The sequence below is a fragment of the Erithacus rubecula genome (assembly GCF_903797595.1).
Source record: "Erithacus rubecula genome assembly, contig: scaffold_110_arrow_ctg1, whole genome shotgun sequence".
Lineage (NCBI taxonomy): Eukaryota > Metazoa > Chordata > Aves > Passeriformes > Muscicapidae > Erithacus > Erithacus rubecula.
The window spans coordinates 147,088-165,482 of record NW_027636301.1 but is presented as its reverse complement, the minus strand read 5'-3'; the positions used below and the strand labels follow the sequence as shown (position 1 = coordinate 165,482).

Sequence of the window (18,395 nt, the reverse complement as noted above, 5' to 3'; positions counted from 1 at the left end):
ATTCATATCCTAACCCTACCTGTCCCTGCTTCATATTAAAATTAGCCCCACGCCTCTTTGTGACTGCTCTCGGCTCCTTGTTGGTTGTTCTGGTGGTCGTCTGGGGGTCCTTGGGATGAAGTAAACAGTAGTCCTATCAGTTGAACTTTTCACCTTGCCATCTTAATGTGTGATTATCAGTCTTAGTTGCTTTTCAGACATTGATACCAGTTTTTGCTGGCTCAGGGGTCTAAGGAATCCCCATTATCTAGAAGAGATGTCACTCTTCCACTCCGTTTATGCATTTTTGGCCCTCTATGTTATCTTGTAGCCTTGCTCTGTCCTTGTGTTCCTGCAAAGACAGTGAAAGTTAAGCATTCATAGAATCTTGTTAGCCCCCTTCTAGTTAAAGCACCCTCCTTATTTTTACAATTAACTCTTTAATTTTAATTTTAATTCCCCCTGTTTCAGTGTCACCATGGCTCCTTGGTTTTACAGGGCCCAAAGTGTCATCTTTGACCATTGGTTTCATAGGGATTCTGAGTTTCACAATGGTCCCCCTGATTCCATGAGGCACTAGAGTGTCACAATAGTCTCTTTGATTCCATGAGGCTCCTCAGTGTAACCATTGTGTCCTTGGACCCGCATTGTCACAACTGACATGGTTCCATGAGGTTCTGCAGTGTCTCCATGGTTGCTGTCAGAGGTTGGATGAGATTCATGTCCCAAACACCTCGGGATGAGCTGTCAGTCAGTCACACAGTGGGCTGCTGCTGACCCAGGCTCTGATTGTCCGAGCAATCACAAGTCCCACCTGGGGAGAGGCCCACAAAGGAGCAGAGGCTTAAAAAAACACAGACCATGGGCTCAACCTATGGTCTTTACCCTTTCTTCTGCTCCTGTGGTCTGTGTCACACCAAAGAAAATGCTCCACACCCAATCCTGGAGTCCCAGCCCAGCTCCTGAGTGACCAAATGACCAAAAGTCCCTCCCAGGGGAAGGACCCAGGAAGACCAAGGAGAATTTAGAATAGACCACTAGGTAAGCACACATCTTGATCCTACCTACCCTTGGAATTTCAAACTGAACATTGCTGGAATCCAGGAGTTGCTAGCAGTGTGTGTGCTTCTCTGTAACTATTTTGTCTTTCTCTCTGTGTCTTCTATTTCTTCTGTTTCTGTCCTCTTCCAAATTTTTAGTAACTTGGGGAAGGGGGATTGCTAGGCAGGGCCATCAGCTGCTTAGATTCTGCCTACTTCCCCCTCCCCCCAGAGTGGCCAGACTGGCCGGTGGTGTGGTTGGAATGCTGCCCCTGATGAGTTTTCCAGAAACCACAAGGCAAGGGGGACAGGTAGCTATCAGCCCATGGGTGCAGCCTCTGAGTTCTAGCCTGGCTATCGAGATTCTGCCCCCCTCCCAGAGCAGCCCCTGCCCATCTGGCCTGGGCCCCTGCTATCCTGGCCTGGGCCCCAGCGCAGCCACTGAAAAGGTTTCCATCGTAAAATAGCTCTGGGCTGTGGCCCAGGAGAGATCACTTGACCATCTGCAGGCCTGGGAAAAATATGAACTTTTTCACTGCCCAGAATGTGACTTGCAGACACTTTGGTCTGTCTCCTGAGTGAAAGAACAGGACCAAGGTGAAGATAGGAACAGAAACAGCATGAAAAGACCAAGGTCAGACAAAAGGAAAAGTCAGGTCCCAGATGACAGAAGTTGAGTCATGGACTGAAATTTCTCTGTTTTTAAGCCATGTAGAAGAGACTCTTTTTTCCCTATAACTCATAGAAAATGCATTATGGGGAGGATGAACTGTTATAACTGTAGACATGAGCAGAGGCATTTGTGCTAAAGGAAGCATATGTTGAAATGGCTGTGATCCCATGAGAAATTTGAATAGAGAGGAGAGAGATGAAGATCCCTGTTGTCCCCCAGGGAAGAGAAGAAGAAAGAACTCTGTTTTCAAAAATGAAGAGAGGTTTTGTTTGAACTATTATAATCTTTAAAGTGTGCCCCATAACTTGATATCGTCCTCACAATTAGATTTGGGATAATTGTAAGTCAAGGAAGGGATTTCTACACAGTGATCCAATTTACATTCACCTGAGTGGCTGATTCACTGTGACATAGAGGCCAGGAGAAAAGTGTTTTCTTGTGGAGAAATCCCCATAGACTGAAGAGAACTTCTCCTCACCCAAGTAAATTGGTGAATAGCTAATTTTAGAGATGGCAAACTGACTGATCTGTTTCTGTATGCTATCAGTGTGAAAGAAAAGAAGTTGTGGGGGGGAAGACTAGTGTTGTAAAAGTTTTATTCTGAGGTGATTCTTTTTTTTGTACTTTCTTTGTACCCTTTAAAGTTTGAGCTTGTTTGGCCTTCCTCATAATCCTATCTCACAGCAGTAAATGTGTAAAAAATTCTGGTGGATGCACTGGCAATTTGGCCAAGGCTAAATCCAAGGCAAACATAAAATTGAACTCTCCTTTCTTGAGCTCTTCAATTTGGGAATACGGTGACAAAGGCTTATAAATATTTCTTCAAAACACCCAAACAAGAAATGCCCCTGAAAATAATTTAAGATTTCAATTCTTCTGTAGTAAATTAGACAGATTTCAGAAGCGTATTCAAAGTGAATATACTGTATATTATACTGAAAGCATTGCAGAGAGAAGTGTTTTGTCCTGTTAAGTTTTCTTTTCATATTTATAGATTGATACCAGCAATGTCCAATTCATATTGACCCTCTACACCTTCTAATGCAGTCTGAATAGATGTGAAAATCAAGACCCGTCATGGCTGACAATCAATAATACTTTGTCTCCACACAATCCCCAACATTTCTGTCATCCATCCCCTGGAATTCCAAGGGACCAGGAATGGTGCAGCCAGCAGGACCAGGGCAGTGATTCTTCCCCTGTGCTCAGCACTGGTTGGACAGCACCTTGAGTGCTATGTCCAGTTCTGGGCCCCCAATTTAGGAAGGAGTTGGAGGTGCTGGAGCGTGTCCAGAGAAAAGCAACAAGGCTTGTGAGAGGTGTGGAACAAAAGTGATGAGAGGAGCAGCTGAGGGAGCTGGGGATGTTTATCCTGGAGAAGAGGAGGCTCAGGTGAGACCTCATCACTCTCTACAACTCCCTGACAGTAGGGTGTAGACAGGTAAAGGCGAGGCTCTTCTATCAGGGAACAATGAAAGGACAAATCCACACAGTCATAACATGTACCAGGGTAGTTTTAGGTTGGACATTAGGAAATATTCTTGAATAAAAGGGTGATTGGGCATTGGAATGGGCTGCCCAGGGAAGTGGGTGAGTCACCATCCCTGGAAGTGTTTCAGGAAAGACTGGATGTGGCACTGAGTGCCATGGTCAGGGTGACAAGCTGGTGTTGGGTCACAGGTTGGACTTGGTGCTCTTCAAGGTCTTTTCCAGCCTGGGTGATTCTGTGGTGATTGTGACACTGCAGGGCCCTGGGGAAGCAAGGGGCCATTGTGACACTGCAGGGCCTCATGGAACTGAGAGGACCAGAGTGACACTGTGTACAACAGGGCACCACAGAGCCAAGGGGCCACTGTGACATTGTGGGGCTACATGGAAGCAAGGAGTCCATGGTGACAGTCTGGGTCCTCATGGAACCAAGAGACCACTATGACACTGCAGGGCCTTGTGGGGCCATACAGAACATTGTGACAGAGCAGGACCTTGTGTAATGATGGGGCCATTGTGACACTGCAGGGCCCATGGAACCAAGGGGCCAGTGCTGCTCCTCAGGGACTCATAGAATGAAGGAAACATGTTTGACACCATGGTGCCCCATGGGACCAAGAGGCCATTGTGACACTGTGGAACTAAGGAGAGCATTGCTGTACTGCAAGACCTCATGGAACCAAGGATCCACCATGACACTGCAGAGCATCAGGGCACCAAAGGACTTTCTTACACCAAGAGGTCCCATGGAAACAAAGTGAGATTGTGACATTGGATGGCCTCATGGAATCATGGAGACTATTATTACACTTAAGCTTTAAAGTGCCCATGGTGACACCATGTGTGGATCTGCTGAGGGTAGGATGGCTCTGCAGAGTGACCTGGAAAGGCTGGGTCCAAGGCCCAAATCCAACAAAGTGAGGTTTAACAACAAGTGCTGAACTTGGGCCACAACAACCCCTGCAGTGCTACAGACTAGAAAAAGAGTGGTTGGAGAGCAGCCATGCAGAAAGGGGCACTGGGGACACCAGGGCTCTGATAAACAGCAGTCTGAACATGAGCCAGCAGTGTCCCCAGGTGGCCAAGAAGGCCAATGACACCTGGCCTAGATCAGGAATGGTGTGGCCGGCAGGACTAAGGCAATGATTCTACCCCTGTGCTCACCACTGATTGAGCAGCACCTCGAGTGCTGTGTCCAGTTCTGGGCATGCCAATTTAAGAAGGACACGGAGGGGCCGGAGCATGTCGAGAGAAGGGCAACAAGGCTGGTGAGGGGTCTGGAACACAAGTGCTGTGAGGAGTGGCTGATGGAGCTGAGGTGGTTTATCCTGGAGAAGAGGAGGCTCAGGGGCGACAAGGCAGTGTCAGGGCACAGGTTGGACTTTGACTATCTCCAAGGTCTTTTCCAGCCTGGCTGGTTCTGTGATTCTCTGAAACCCTGGCTCCGGACAACAGTATCTGCAGTGAAACAGGAAACTCACTGCTCATGGGAACAAATTTTCTTGACAGCTTCAGAGGCCTTGAAAAACCTGAGTGGTTTCCCTGGTGTCCCCCAGCCCTTGCTGGCCTCAGGGGCTAATGACATTTGTGCTCACTCAGTTCCATCTCCCCACAGCAGCACCATGGGGGTGCTGACGCCTGCTCTGTGCAGTGCAAACAGGGGATCCTGAGCCAGTGCTGCCATGTCTGTGCCTACAAGGATGTGGCACCTGTGTGAGCTGGGGAAGAGGCCAGGGCTGTAGAGGGGGGATGTTGTTGGCAGGTGCATGAGGACGCTCTGGGACGCTGCCCTGGGCTGTCCAGTGCAGTGGGGATGGATCAGCCCTTGCTCTGCTGCTCCTTGCCAGGGTCTCCCCCTTGCAGGGACCTGGCAGAGCACCAGCCATGCTGTTTGCCCCCAGCCTGCCCACGGCTACCACGCCCCCAGCTCTGCACACACATTTTTGCTGTACCTCCAGGGAATTAAACAAAAGGGATTTCTCTGGAGAACCTTTATTCAATTTAAACTCATCGGGAGTGCAGCCCCTCATTGACACACTCTTCAGCCACAGGGAAGGGGGAGACACACAAAATGAGATATGTCACAAACACTGACATTTCATTGTGTACAAAAATAAAAAAGAAAAACATAGAAAAAGAACGTCCAAAATGAAACCAAGAAGAAATATCAAAGATTACTTTATAACAAATGATTTGCAGAAATTCGCAACCAGTTTAATGTTTCTGAAATCCTCCAGCCATCAGTCTCCACACTGCAGCCTTCAGCTCTTGGTTTCTCAGGCTGTAGATGAGAGGGTTCAGGGCTGAAGGCACCACAGAGTACAGAACTGACAGTGACAGATCCAGGGATGGGAAGGAGACAGAGCGAGGCTTCAGGTTGGCAAATGTGCCAGTGCTGATAAACAGGGAGAGCACGACAAGGTGAGGGAGGCAGGTGGAAAAGGCTTTGTGCCGTCCCTGCTCAGAGGGGATCCTCAGTACAGCCCTGAAGATCTGCAGATAGGAGAAAACAATGAATACAAAACAGCCAAAACCTAAACAGACACTAACAGCAAGAAGCCAAATTTCCCTGAGGTAGGATTTGGAACAGGAGAGCTTGAGGATGTGTGGGACCTCACAGAAGAACTGGCCAAGGGCATTGCCATGGCACAGGGGCAGGGAAAATGTATTGGCTGTATGCAGCAGTGAATAGAGAAAGCCACTGGCCCAGGCAGCTGCTGCCATGTAGGCACAAACTCTGCTGCCCAGGAGGGTCCCGTAGTGCAGGGGTTTGCAGATGGACACGTAGCGGTTATAGCACATGATGGTCAGGAGGAATAACTCGTCTGAGATGAAGAACAGAAAGAAAAAGATTTGTGCAGCACATCCTGCATAGGAGATGTTCCTGGTGTCCCAGAGGGAATTGTGCATGGCTTTGGGCACAGTGGTGCAGAGGCAGCCCAGGTCAGTGAGGGCCAGGTTGAGCAGGAAGAAGAACATGGGGGTGTGCAGGTGGTGGCTGCAGGCTACGGCGCTGATGATGAGGCCGTTGGCCAGGAGGGCAGCCAGGGAGATGCCCAGGAAGAGGCAGAAGTGCAGGAGCTGCAGCTGCCGTGTGTCTGCTAATGGCAGCAGGAGGAAGTGACTGATGGAACTGCTGTTGGACATTTCTTAATTGTGGGCATTGTAAACTGTTGAAAGAAAACATTGACAAGTTAAGACCAGAATCTTTGACTGAATTCTCTGCCATGTTATTTGGAATCACATCAACACGCTGCTCTTCCATAGGGGAGTTGTGCTAAACTTTTTTGAGTTAGGGTAGTTTCTGCTGCTCAGTTAGTTCCTCATCTTCCTCATTGCCTTCTGTCTGAACACTGCAGGCCGGTGGGAAAACAGGGCTCCCTGCACCCCAGTGCAGTCACCTGCTGGTCCCACACAGGTGCCCTTTGCTCATTTCACCTTTCTCTATTTCAAGGTGACTTCACATTAAACATGCTTTTGAAAAATCGTCTTTTTGAAGGATCTAATTTCAAAATACTTTTCCTTAAACTTTTCCCTAGCCTTGAGGAGAAAGCTGAGAGCAGCCCTGGCCATGCAGCACCATCTGCACAGCAGGAGGAGTCTGCCCTGATGGGGGTGGCTCCTTCCAACTCAACTTTTCCCTACAGTCCATGGGGAGCTGCCAGGCAGGCTGAGAGCTGCCCCATGCAGGTGGCACATGACCTGGGCTGGCCAAGAGCCCTGAGGGCTGCAGGAGCTGCTCTGCAGGACAGCCCTGGGCAGCCCTGGCTGCAGCCCCAGCTTCAGCCCCTGCAGCCATCCCAGGCAGCAGGAGCCATCCTGCCCTGTCCCTCTGACGGTGTCCAGGGCAGCCCTGCTCTGCAGCACATCCTCCTAGTCCTCCTGTGCCTCAGAGAAACTGGGAGAGTCCTCCTGACACATCTCCCAGGCTGTGGGGTGTGCTGGCTACAGGAGATCCTTCCAAGAGCACAGGGGACGTTGCCCTGAATTTGATATTTTGAAAGGCTTACATGGAAAAGTGACTAGACAGAACAAAAGGAATAAAACATGTATTTACTGAAAAGATATACATTGGGAAGTGCAACAGTCTTGCCAGGGTTACATCCAAGTCAAATCTAAGATGGATCCCATTCAGGAGTTTTTTACACTTTTATAAGTTTTCATTCCTCTACATCCTGGGGTCACTTCTCCAATCACAGCTCCAGGTTGTGAAGTTTCAACTCCCTGGCTTTCCCTCTTCCCTTGGCCATTGTTTATGCCTTTTGGGTACCGGTTTTCCTTGATTCTCTGGCTAGGAAGGGATTGTTTTGTTTAACTACCGTATGAAGAGAACTTAATAAAAACTAATATAAAGTTTAAGAGTTACACATTAAGCAGCAGAGAATCTGAAAAATATAAAAAGCTAAAACCTAATGCAACATTTCCCCCACAGACTCACCATGTCCAGGGCTGTGAAGATGTTTCCCCAAGTGAAGTCTCAGCTCAATGTCTTCCCAATCCTGATTGCCTTTAGCCTGTCTGTGCCTGGCTCCTGTCCCCTCAGTGCCTGCAGGCAGTGCCCTCAGCCCTGCTGGGCTGGAAGAGGAGCTGTTCCTCAGCAGAAATGTCTTTTTGAAGCTCTTTTTGGTTTATCTTGGGAGCTGCTTCTGTGCCAGGAGCCCAGCCCAGCTCAGCAGCACAGACACAGCACAAGGACTTTAATGACCCTCTCAGGACTTTGGTGCTGATGCTTTGCATCAGACTCAGTCCCTCAGAGAGTGTTCAAAAAACTTCTCAAGAACTCTAAATTAAATTGAAACTCCAAAGTCTCCCTAAGTTTTAATGGATTCCACTGAGGGATATAACTGTGAAAGCGTTCCCAGTTAGAGTAGAACACAGGAGGCAGTGATGACAGGTGGGGGCAAGCAAGGAAAGCTGTCTGTGATGCTGAGCAAACCTGGACGTGCTTCAGGAATGCCAAGGGCCAAGGCCTGCACCCCAGACCCTGGAAAGGCAGATCCTGTCCCTCCCTCATTGCTCAGGGCTCTTCCTGGGGCACTGGGCACTGGGGATGTGCAATGCCAAGGGCAGGACCCCATAGAGCCAAAATTTAAATGTGACGTCATGGGGCTTCATGGAGTACTGGAGACCTACCTCCATGACACTTCAAAGCCTCATTGAATTAAGGGGCTCTGCAGGACCTTGTGGTAGCAAGGAGACCATTGTGACACTGCAAAGCTTCATGGAAGGAAGGGACAGTTGTTACACTGTGGAGCCCCAAGGAAGCAAGGGCCCAGTGTGACACAGCTGGGCCTTGTGCAGCCACAGGGCCATTGTGATCCTGAGGACCCCAATGTAATCAAGGGACCCTCGTGACACTGCAGGACTCTATGGAGCCATGGAGACCATTGTGACACTCTGCAGCCTCATGGAACCAAGGGTCCATTGTGTCATTTTGCAGTACCATGGAACCAAGGAAACCATTTTTGACATGGCAAGGCATCATGGAAAAAGGTACCATTGTGACCTTGTAGGACCCCATCGAAACAAGGGGCCAGTGTGACACTGCAGGGCCCATGGGAACAAGGGAACAGGTAACAGGTATGATTGGCTTGGCCTGCGTTTCTCATGTGCTTCTGAAACACTGGGGCTCTGGGTTTTCCCTCAACTTTTTTGTTTTCCCAAACAAAAAAGTAGTGTCCTTCTCCTCCAGGCACCCATGGTCAAAATGGGATTCTGCCTCCAAATTTCCCTGTGTTCAGAGATTTTTCTAGACAAAGACTGCCATTACAAACAAGTCTGGCTTCCCTTGGCTTCCCGAGAGTCAGCTCTCACCTGCCTTCCAACACTGGAGCCATGAGCTGTCCTTGCTATGGAAAAGAACTGTCCTTCTTGCCCAGGAATCCATTGTCAAAACTGGTACTTCTGCTCAAAAATTGCCTATATGCAAGGGTGTTTCCTGGATGGAAAAAGCTGCCAGGAAAGACAAGCATGTTTAGCCTTGGCCTCTGCTGTTCACCTCTAATTCACCCTGAAATGCTGGGGCTCTGTGCTTTCTTTCCTGTGGAAAGGAACTGACCTTCTCATCCAGATGCTCATGGCTGAATTTGGAATTCTGCCCACAAAATTCTGTATATTCAAGGGCTGCACCACGTGAAAGCCAGCAAGAACAAATGGTTGGCCTTGGCCTCCGGTGCCTACTGCTCATCTGGCCCTGAAACACCGGGAGACATGGTCTGCTGTGCTCTCCTAAGAGCCAGATTGGAGAGACCTGGGCTGCAGGAGAGGAACATGGGGTGGGTGGGAATTTGGCTGAATAATGAGGGTCAAATGTCATCCATGGCACAGAGTCCCCTTGGCAGCCACTCCCTGGTGACATCCCTCAGTAGCCAGACCTTGACCACCAATGCAGAACATTTCTGTTATCTCTAGAATGGCATGAAATGCACTTTCAATTTCTTTGTGGATGCTACCAAATTGCAGGGAGTCTGTGACCAATCTCATCGAGTTAATGGTGACTGCAAAATATAATTGAGCAAGATGACTGAATTGGGTAAATATGTCTTGCCATCAGGTGCCAACCAATCCCTAAGGACAAATAGGCAGAAAAGACTTGTGCATCAGAAGAAAGGCAGTTCAAAAGGGAAAGACCCAGTGGAAAAAAAAAATGCAAACTCTACAAAAAAAAAAAAAAAAAAACCAAACAAACAAACAAAAAAAAAAAACCCAAAAAAAAAAAACCAAACAAAACAAGCCCTAAAGTAAAAAATCCACCCACATTAACACAAAAACCCCACAAACAAACCAACCACAAAAAGCAAAGGCCACAAACAGAAATAAAGCAAATCCTTAGGATATCTTCTAGCAGCAGAAAATGTTTAACCATCTTGTGGCAGCTGAGTATTCTTCATGCTGTTCGAAAAGAAAAATGTCTTTAAAAATAAATCAATCCCCTTCACCTTTTTCCCCCATTTATCTCAGCTTATTGCTGGGGTCAGTCCTCACAGCTGTCCCATCCCTGTTCCCTTGGGAACACTTGTCCACCCCACGCCCATGGTTTGGAGGGGGTTTCAGATGCTTCATGCGGGGCGAGCACTGTGACAAGGACAGGAGAACAGAACAACGTTTACACTTATCAAGGACAGTAGAACAGAACAGCCTTGGAGAAATGGATAAAGGATTAGCTGAGGCAAACAGAAGCTACATAAAATGTAAGCAGGATGCCAGCTCATCTCTAAAAGGCTGATCAAGCAGAAATTATGCAAAACAAGAAAACTGCCATTTCTCAAGAACAAGGATCGAGGAACAGCCACCGAAAAAGGACACCGGATGGTGAAGACAGACCCCAAAGAAACACATAAGGACTTTCAATAACAGGTGCAACTATGTCAAATAGAATCAAAGGAAGAGGGAAGAGCCAATCAGTGTGTCTGATAAAAATGCTGTTCATTCGATGCTCAGTGCACTCAGATGGATGAAGGATTGCCTAAGTGGCCACCATGCTGCAATAAATACCTGCCTTCAAATACTCAAAACTGTGTTCGAAAGTTTCTCTCCTGTCAATTTCAGTTTAAGTGGTGTCCTTGAATCCATTACAGCCCTTGCAGTTTCACAATGGCCCCTTGGTTCCATGAGGCCCTGCTGTATAACAATGGACCCTTGGTTCTGTTAGGGTCTGTACTGTCAAAATTGCCTTGGTTCAGCACTGCCACAATGCCTTCCTTGGATCCACGAGGCCTTGGGGTGTCACAACAGCCCCTTGGTTCCATGAACTGCCATGGTGTCATGACGGTCTCTTGGGTCTTCAGTATCAGTATGGTTACAAGTAGCCCTGGAGTGTCATAATGAATATTTGGTTCCATGGGGGCCCACAGTGTCACAATGACCACTTGGATCTATGAGACCGTGATTTGTCACAATGGACCATTGGTTCCATGAGCTTCCCTAGTGTCACTATGATCTCCTGGGATCCATACTGTCACAATAAACAACTGATTCCATGGCACCCTGCTGTATCGCAATAAACTCTTAATGCCATGTGGTTTTGGAGTGTCACAATGGTTTCCCTGGTTCAACAAGGCCTTGGAGTGTCACAATGGCTGCTTGGTTCCATGAGCTTCCATTGTGTCACAATGGTCTTGTTTCTGCAGTGCCATAATGAACCCTCAGTTCCATAACGTTCCTAAATGTCACAGGTCTCCTTGGTACATGTGGTCCTGCTGTGTGACCACAGTCCCTTGGTTCCATGAGTTTCCTTAGTGTCACAAAAATCTCCTTGTTTCTACACTGTCATAGTGGACTCTCAGTTCCATAAGGTTCCTAAATGTCATTGGTCTCCTTGGTCCCATGTGGCCCTGCTATGTCACCACAGCCCCTTGGTTCCATGAGTTTCTGTGTTGGCAACAACAGTTCCCTTATTCCAATGAGGCACTGCTATGTCACACTGGACCCTGAGTTCCATTAAGTTCTTCAGTGTCACAGTGGCCCCTTGGATCCATGAGGTCCCACAGTGTCACCACGGTCTCCTTGGATCTGCATTGTCACAATGGACCATTGGTACCCTGTGGCCTTGCTGTGTCACATGGTCTTCTTGATTCTGTAATTCCTCTCAGGGTCACAATGGAGTCTTGTTTCTGTGAGGCACTGAACTGTCACAATTGTCTCCTTGGTTCCATGAGCCTCCGCTGTGTCACAAGGGTCTCCTTGGTCCCATGAAGATACAAAAGTTTTGCCTAAGCATTTAGCAACACCTGCTTAACACACCTGGAAACATTTGTCTATATTCAAAAGAGGGGTTAAAAGTGCAAATGGCACCAGCAGCTTGCATCTGCAACAGAGATGCAGGGAAAGGACCAGAACAGAGAATTCATCAGAAAGACTCAGAGAATTCTGTCTACAGAGATCATTTCTGGTCACACTGTCCCTTGTAGAAAGGTGACATCATTCCAGGACGCCTGGACTGAGCATGTGGTTCCTGACCAGGGTTTGTCATTCAGGAAACCTGCTCAGGCTTTTCCATTCTTTCCTCACCAACAGGATATTTTGTCCTGGGCCTGTGTGCAGGCAGAGCCCTGAGGAGAGCAGGTGGGACATGGTGCAATGGGCTGGCACACCCAGCTGCAGAGCTCAGAGGACAAGGTTCTGATGCAGGGCACAGGGATGTCAGTCCCAGGTGGGTGATGTCAGACATGGTGAGGTTGGGAGTCAGGAGCTGCTTGTCCAAACAGGGTAATCCCTCAAGGTCCTCATTCTTCTCTGTGCCCAGACCATCTAAGGAGACATTCAGCATCAAGAACACTTGGGAAATGCTTTTATTACCCCTGTTCTGTGTTCAAAAGGAAAGAAATATTCCATTGATTAAAAATAAATGCAATAGGGTGCACTTAGAAACCTTCTTTCTTAACAGAACTCCAAATTCACTCCAATCAGTTGTACAAGCCCTGGAGACTTGAAGACAATTGAAGGAAGACAAGGAACTCCTGACAGCTTTCTGTATTTTAATCAGCCCCACAGTGAATTTGGGGCTGTGTCCAGGAGCCTGAGACAATGAGAGAAGTTTAAAGAAGCTGCTCAAGGTGTCAGAAACAAAACTCCAAGTCCCTTGGAGCATCACTGGCCCCACTGAGGGCAGGGAACTGCCAAAGGCTCCCCAGGGACTGGAGAGAGCAGATCCTTGAGGGCAGGATTGCAGGAGCCAAAGGCTGTGAGCAGGAACTGCAATGCTGAGCAAGGCCTGGGCTGGTTGGAGGCAGCAGAAAGGCCAAGGGCTGTACCCAGGCCTGGCCCAGCAGGGCCTGTCCCTCACGGGTGGCTTGGGGCTGTTCCTGGGGCACTGGAATGGGAGGGTCAGCAAGGACAAATGGCATCACCCTGTGTGATACTCCAGATGCTCATGGAACCAAGGGCCAGTGTGACACTGCAGGGCCTCATGGAAACAAGAGGCCCTTGTGAGCCTGCAGGGCTGCAACACCCCAGAACACTGAAATGCTGGGGGTGAGCAAAGGCTCCTTTACTCAAGCTTGGTGCACAGGAGAAACCCCAGCCAGATATTCTCAAGAGGTCAAAATAACACAAACTTTTGCTGACAGAGTACAGAAAATCAAGGAATTTTGAAAAGAACTTAATGCATTGTCCAATTCAATGTAAAAACACTTATAGCAACTTGAATAGCTTAGCCCATTTAACTTTAGAAACCTTCAAATACTTAAATAGTTGAGGTACACAAAACTCTTCGATATAAAGAGCAATAGAAGAAAATGAAAGAGAGAGAGAGACAGAAAGACAGAAGCTCCATAGAAAGACACATACATGGCTACCAACTCCTCGGATTCCAGTGTGGGTGACACACAGACCCCAGCAGAAGGCAGGGTACAGACCATGGGCTCAGTGCCTGCTGTTTTAAGCTGTTTTAAGCCCCTTGGTCTTCGTGAGCCTCCCCCCAGGTGGGACTTGTGATTGCTGGGGCAATCAGAGCCTGGGTCAGCACCAGCCCACTGTGTGACTTACTGACAGCTCATCCCAAAGTGTCTGGGAAATTGATCTCATCCAGCCTCTGCCAGTGACCATGGTGACACTGCAGAACCTCATGGAACCGTAAGTCAGTTGTGACAATGCGGGTTTAGGGACACCATGGAGACACCATGGAACCTCAAAGAACCAAAGAGACCATTGTGACACTCTGGTGCCTCATGGAAACATGGGGACCATTGTGACACTCAGGACCTGTATGGAACCAAGGGTCAGTTTTGAAGCTGTGGGGCCAGTAGATCCTAGGAGCAGAGAACCATTGTCACAAGAACCATTGTGACACAGTGGGGCCACATGGAACCCAGGGGCCATGGTGGCACTGAAAGATATTTTGGAAGCAATAGGCCATTTTGGCACCAGAGAAGCAAGGAGAATATTGTGGCAAGGAGAATATTGTGACACTACAGGGACTCATGAAATCAAGGAGAATATTGTAACACTTTGGGGTCTCCCGGAAGCAAGGGAACATGGAACAGGTCTGGCTGGCTGGGCCTCTTGGGGGCCATCTGACAGGTCTGGCTGACCTTGGCATCCTGAGGGTCACTTCTCATCTACTACTGAAGCACTGGGGCTCTGGGCTTTCCTTCCTGTGGAAAAGAACCATCCTTGTCCTCCAGGTGCCCATGGCCAAAACTGGGCCAGAATCCAGCTCCAGAATGCCATAGATCCAAGGCATGCTCTCAGACAAAAGCTTCCATGACTGAGAAGTCTGGCTTGTCTTGGCTTCCTGAGGGCCTGCTCTCATCTGTGTTTTGGAACACCAACACTCTGTGCTTTCCCAATGAGAAAAACTCTTCTTCCATTCCAGACACCCACAACCGAAATTGAGATTCCATATCCAAATATCCCTATGTCGAAGGATAGTCCCAGATGAAAATTTCCAGGAATAACAGGTCTGGCTGGGTTGGCCAAAGGGCGGCCGCCTCTCATCTTCTTCCAAAACACTTGGATTTTGCACTTTTCTTTCCTATGGAAAAAACATCAATCTGACCAGGTGCCCATGACCAAAATTGGGATTCCACCTCCAAAACTCCATACATCCAAGGATTGCTCCCAAGTGAAAGCTTTCCCTTGTTTGCCCCCTCCTGTCATTGCTGTGTTCTGCTCTAACTGCAACCTGGGGACACTTTCAAAGTCATGTCCCTCAGTGGAATCCATTAAACTTCAAGAAATTTTTGAGTTTGAATCTGAATTTGAGCTTTGAGAAGTTTTTTTGAAAACACTCTCTTGGGGACTGATGTCTAGGGACCCAGCACTGATGGAAAATCCTAGCCCTCCAGAGACAGGGCAACTGAGAAGCATTTTAAAAGATTTTATTCCATGATCAGTCTTGATGAAGGGTGAAACATAAGAGATGGAAAACTCAATGCCATTCTATCAAAAGGCAGGTTTTTTCCTGGTTATTATACCTTAGAAATGTTTTTCAGACTATTAGCTTTTGCCACACAATGGTGCTAATACTTCTATCACCAATCGCCTACTATTTTACCCCACGTGGTACAATGCCACAATGCATCTAATTCTCAAAAATATCTGGTCTTTTTGCAAAGCCATCATCTGCAACTTGTTTCTAGTTCAATTCTGTCTCAACAATGTCTTCTCTTTCCATTCTTTCTAAGTCAGCACACCTTATCTAAGAGTTTGCATACAGGTGTGTAAGACTGTGTGAGCTTTCAGCCAGGCTTTGAGAATCCTTTACAAATCCATTTCTCACAACAATCAGTCACAGAATGCTGCAATCACCTCTGTTCTAAAGTGAATAGGAATAAAATGCACCCTTTAAATTAGGAATGGATATTTCTTATAATCTTTTTGACATATTTCTCCAGAACTGGAGTTGAAAACCTTCTCAATGAACTGCACCACACCAGAAGCAAATCAAGGCAGAGCAATGGTTTGTTAGGAAACCTCTGAAGCATTCATTCATAATTGAACTCCAAAGTTTCTGATAGCGTTCATGGGTCCCATAGAGGGACATGACTGAGAAAATGTCCCCAGGTTCTAGTCAGAGCAGGAAATTGGAGACAGAAATGGCAGGTGGTGTGGGAAATGCAGGCATGGAGAGCTCTCAGGGCCTGGTGCATACAGTCTCAGAGATAGAGATGGATACAAGGTTTGACCTAAGACCTTTCAGAAAGCTTAGAGAATAACAGCATTAAAAGTAAAATAAACATAAAACAAGAATATAAGTTTATAGTTTAAGTAGCAATATGTTTAAAGCAAACAGAAATATCTATTATGTAAGCAAAGCAATATATTAAGTAAGATAGTAAAATATTTTCAAGTTTAGCAATAGAGCCTACTACAAAGCTAGTTAGAACCTTAAGATATATCAATGTACGTTTGTGAAGTGTTATAAAATTGGCTGAAAAATTACATATTGCTGGAAAGCCAAGAAAAGCGAAGCAATTAATGATTGGTGCAAAAAGACATTAGCAAACTTTGTAGAAGTATGTGATTAGCTAAAAAACTAAAATCAGGCATTGTAACTAAGAATTAGACAGCTTCTGATGTTATGCTGTTGGATGTGACACATTTAATGTCTCACTCTTCTATAAGACTGATGATATGACATAATAAGTCCTCCTTTAAAACATTTCTTAGTTCCCCATCTCGTGTCATATTAATCTCCTGATAGGGATTTTTCAGACACCAGATATTTCTAATTAAATCAATGGCAATCTAGGAATACCAGATCAACTGCATTAAAAAATCAGTAGGGATTGAGGGACATCAGGTCTACCCCATTGAATTCAATAGGAATTTAGGGAAACCACATCTGCCTTGTCAAAGCAATGAAGATTTTGGGACACCAGTGTTGGGGAGCCCCAGGGGTTTTGGGTGATCTAAGTGTCCAAGGGGTACAGAGGTGTATCCAGGTGATTTTGGATGTGATCCAAGATATTTTTGGGGGGATCCATGTGTATCCGGGTCATTTTTGGCATTGTCCAAGTCATGCTTGGGGCACCCAAGTGTCCTGATTCACCTTGACTGGCTGGGAGAACATGATGGCCATCATTGCATGCTCCTGGTCGACATGGACACAGTTGAGCTGCAGCTGCAGGGGGACTGTCAAGGGGCATCCCAACGATCAGGGGGTACCCCAAAACTCCGAGTGAGGGCACCAGGGGTGGGAGGGAGCCCTGAGTTACCACGGGGGAGGATGCAGCAAAGGTACACCCCAGCTCTTTGGTCTGTGGGGTCAGTGAAGATGACATTCTGCACCAGTTCCAGCTGTAAAAGGGCAAAAGGGGCACCCCAAAATCTCAAAGGAACAGTGGGGTCACCCAAACTGATGTGAGGAAAATCTTAATAACCCACAAAGTAAGTTATAGGTATGTATTTTATTCAGTGCTGAGGTGCATGGGGGATAACTCCTCCAAAACATGCACACCTTCAGCGATCTGCGCCTCTCTTTTTACTCTCTACAAACCAGGATTGCACAATGCACTTAATCCATATTCATTTCCTAACCCTGCCTGTCCCTACTTCATAGTAAAAATAGCTCCAGGCCTCTTTGCAACTGAGCACTGCTCTCTGTTGGTCACCCTGGTGGTCATCTGGGGATCTTTGGGATGAAGTAAACACTCTTCCTCTCTGGTGAACTTTTTACCCTGCCTTCTTTGCCCATGTGTATGAGTCTTTGGCAGCTTTCCAAACGTTGGTAGAGATTTTCGCTGGCTCAAAGGTCTAAAGATTCCTCCTTATCTGGACAAGGCCTCGCCCTTCCACCCTGTTTATGCATTCTTGGCCCTCTACCTTACCATGTAGCCTTGCTCTGTCCTCCTGTTCTTGTAAAGACAGCAAATGTTAAGCACTCATAGAATCTTGTCAGCCCCCTTCCAGCCAAAGCATCTTCCTGTATTTTTACCTTTAAGTCTTTAATTTTGATTTTAATTCTGCATCCTTCAATGTCACAATGGCTCTTCAGTTCTATGGGCTCCACAACTTCATCCTTGACTCTTGGTTCGATAGGCATCCTGAGTTTCACAAGGGTTCCCCTGATTCCATGAGGCACCAGAGTGTCACAACGGTCTCTTCCAGGAGGTTCCATGGTGTCCTTGAATCTGCTTCTGTGCTTCTCACAACTTGTCACAGTCTGAGGTTTGTCCTTAGACCTGAGATCACCTCAGAAGGACATGCAATGGCTAAATCCTGGTTTTTCCTGAAGCAGCCGATGAGAGATTGCAGGAGATGGTTTTCAGAGGCTTCAAGGACTGTTTATTGTTTCTCATCTAAGGAACTTTTTGCCCAGCTAACAGTGGTCTGCACTACCTGGCATCCAGGATGGAATCTGCCTGATGAAGTCAGGGCTTATCTTATATAATCTAAATTATGTGCTACATGTTTACAACAATTTTCCAATACAATATAATCTTGTTAAATGGTCCAGCTCTGACCCCATCCAATCTAAATGTGCCAGCATGTTACCCAGCGTGGATGACAGGGAGAAGAAGGAGGAAGAGGTATCCACCCCCCCAAATTCCCCATCTTGGCCACATGTTCCTTATCACAAATATTCCCAAAAGACTATTTATCTACGTTCTAACAATCTAATTTACACTTTACTAATTTTGTTGGCTTGTTTCCATTCCCTCTGTGTTGGCAATTTTCCCCAAGGGGTTAGAATTCAGTGCCTGAGACACAAGGGTCTCACTCAGGGGTCTTTGAGACCCTCACCAGGGGGGTTTTGAGATCCCCAAGGAGGT

The 18,395-nt window shown here is 47.1% G+C and overlaps 1 protein-coding gene across 1 annotated transcript; it reads right to left on the bottom strand.

Moving 5' to 3' along the window:
- Positions 1–5,394: 5,394 nt before the first annotated feature.
- LOC306815249 (olfactory receptor 14I1-like) lies at positions 5,395–6,327 on the bottom strand (the record flags this gene model as incomplete). The annotated part of the gene is made up of 1 exon (XM_079331844.1): positions 5,395–6,327. One exon carries the CDS (start codon positions 6,325–6,327, stop codon positions 5,395–5,397), a length of 933 nt encoding a protein of 310 aa, XP_079187970.1.
- Between the last annotated feature and the right edge of the window lie 12,068 nt (positions 6,328–18,395).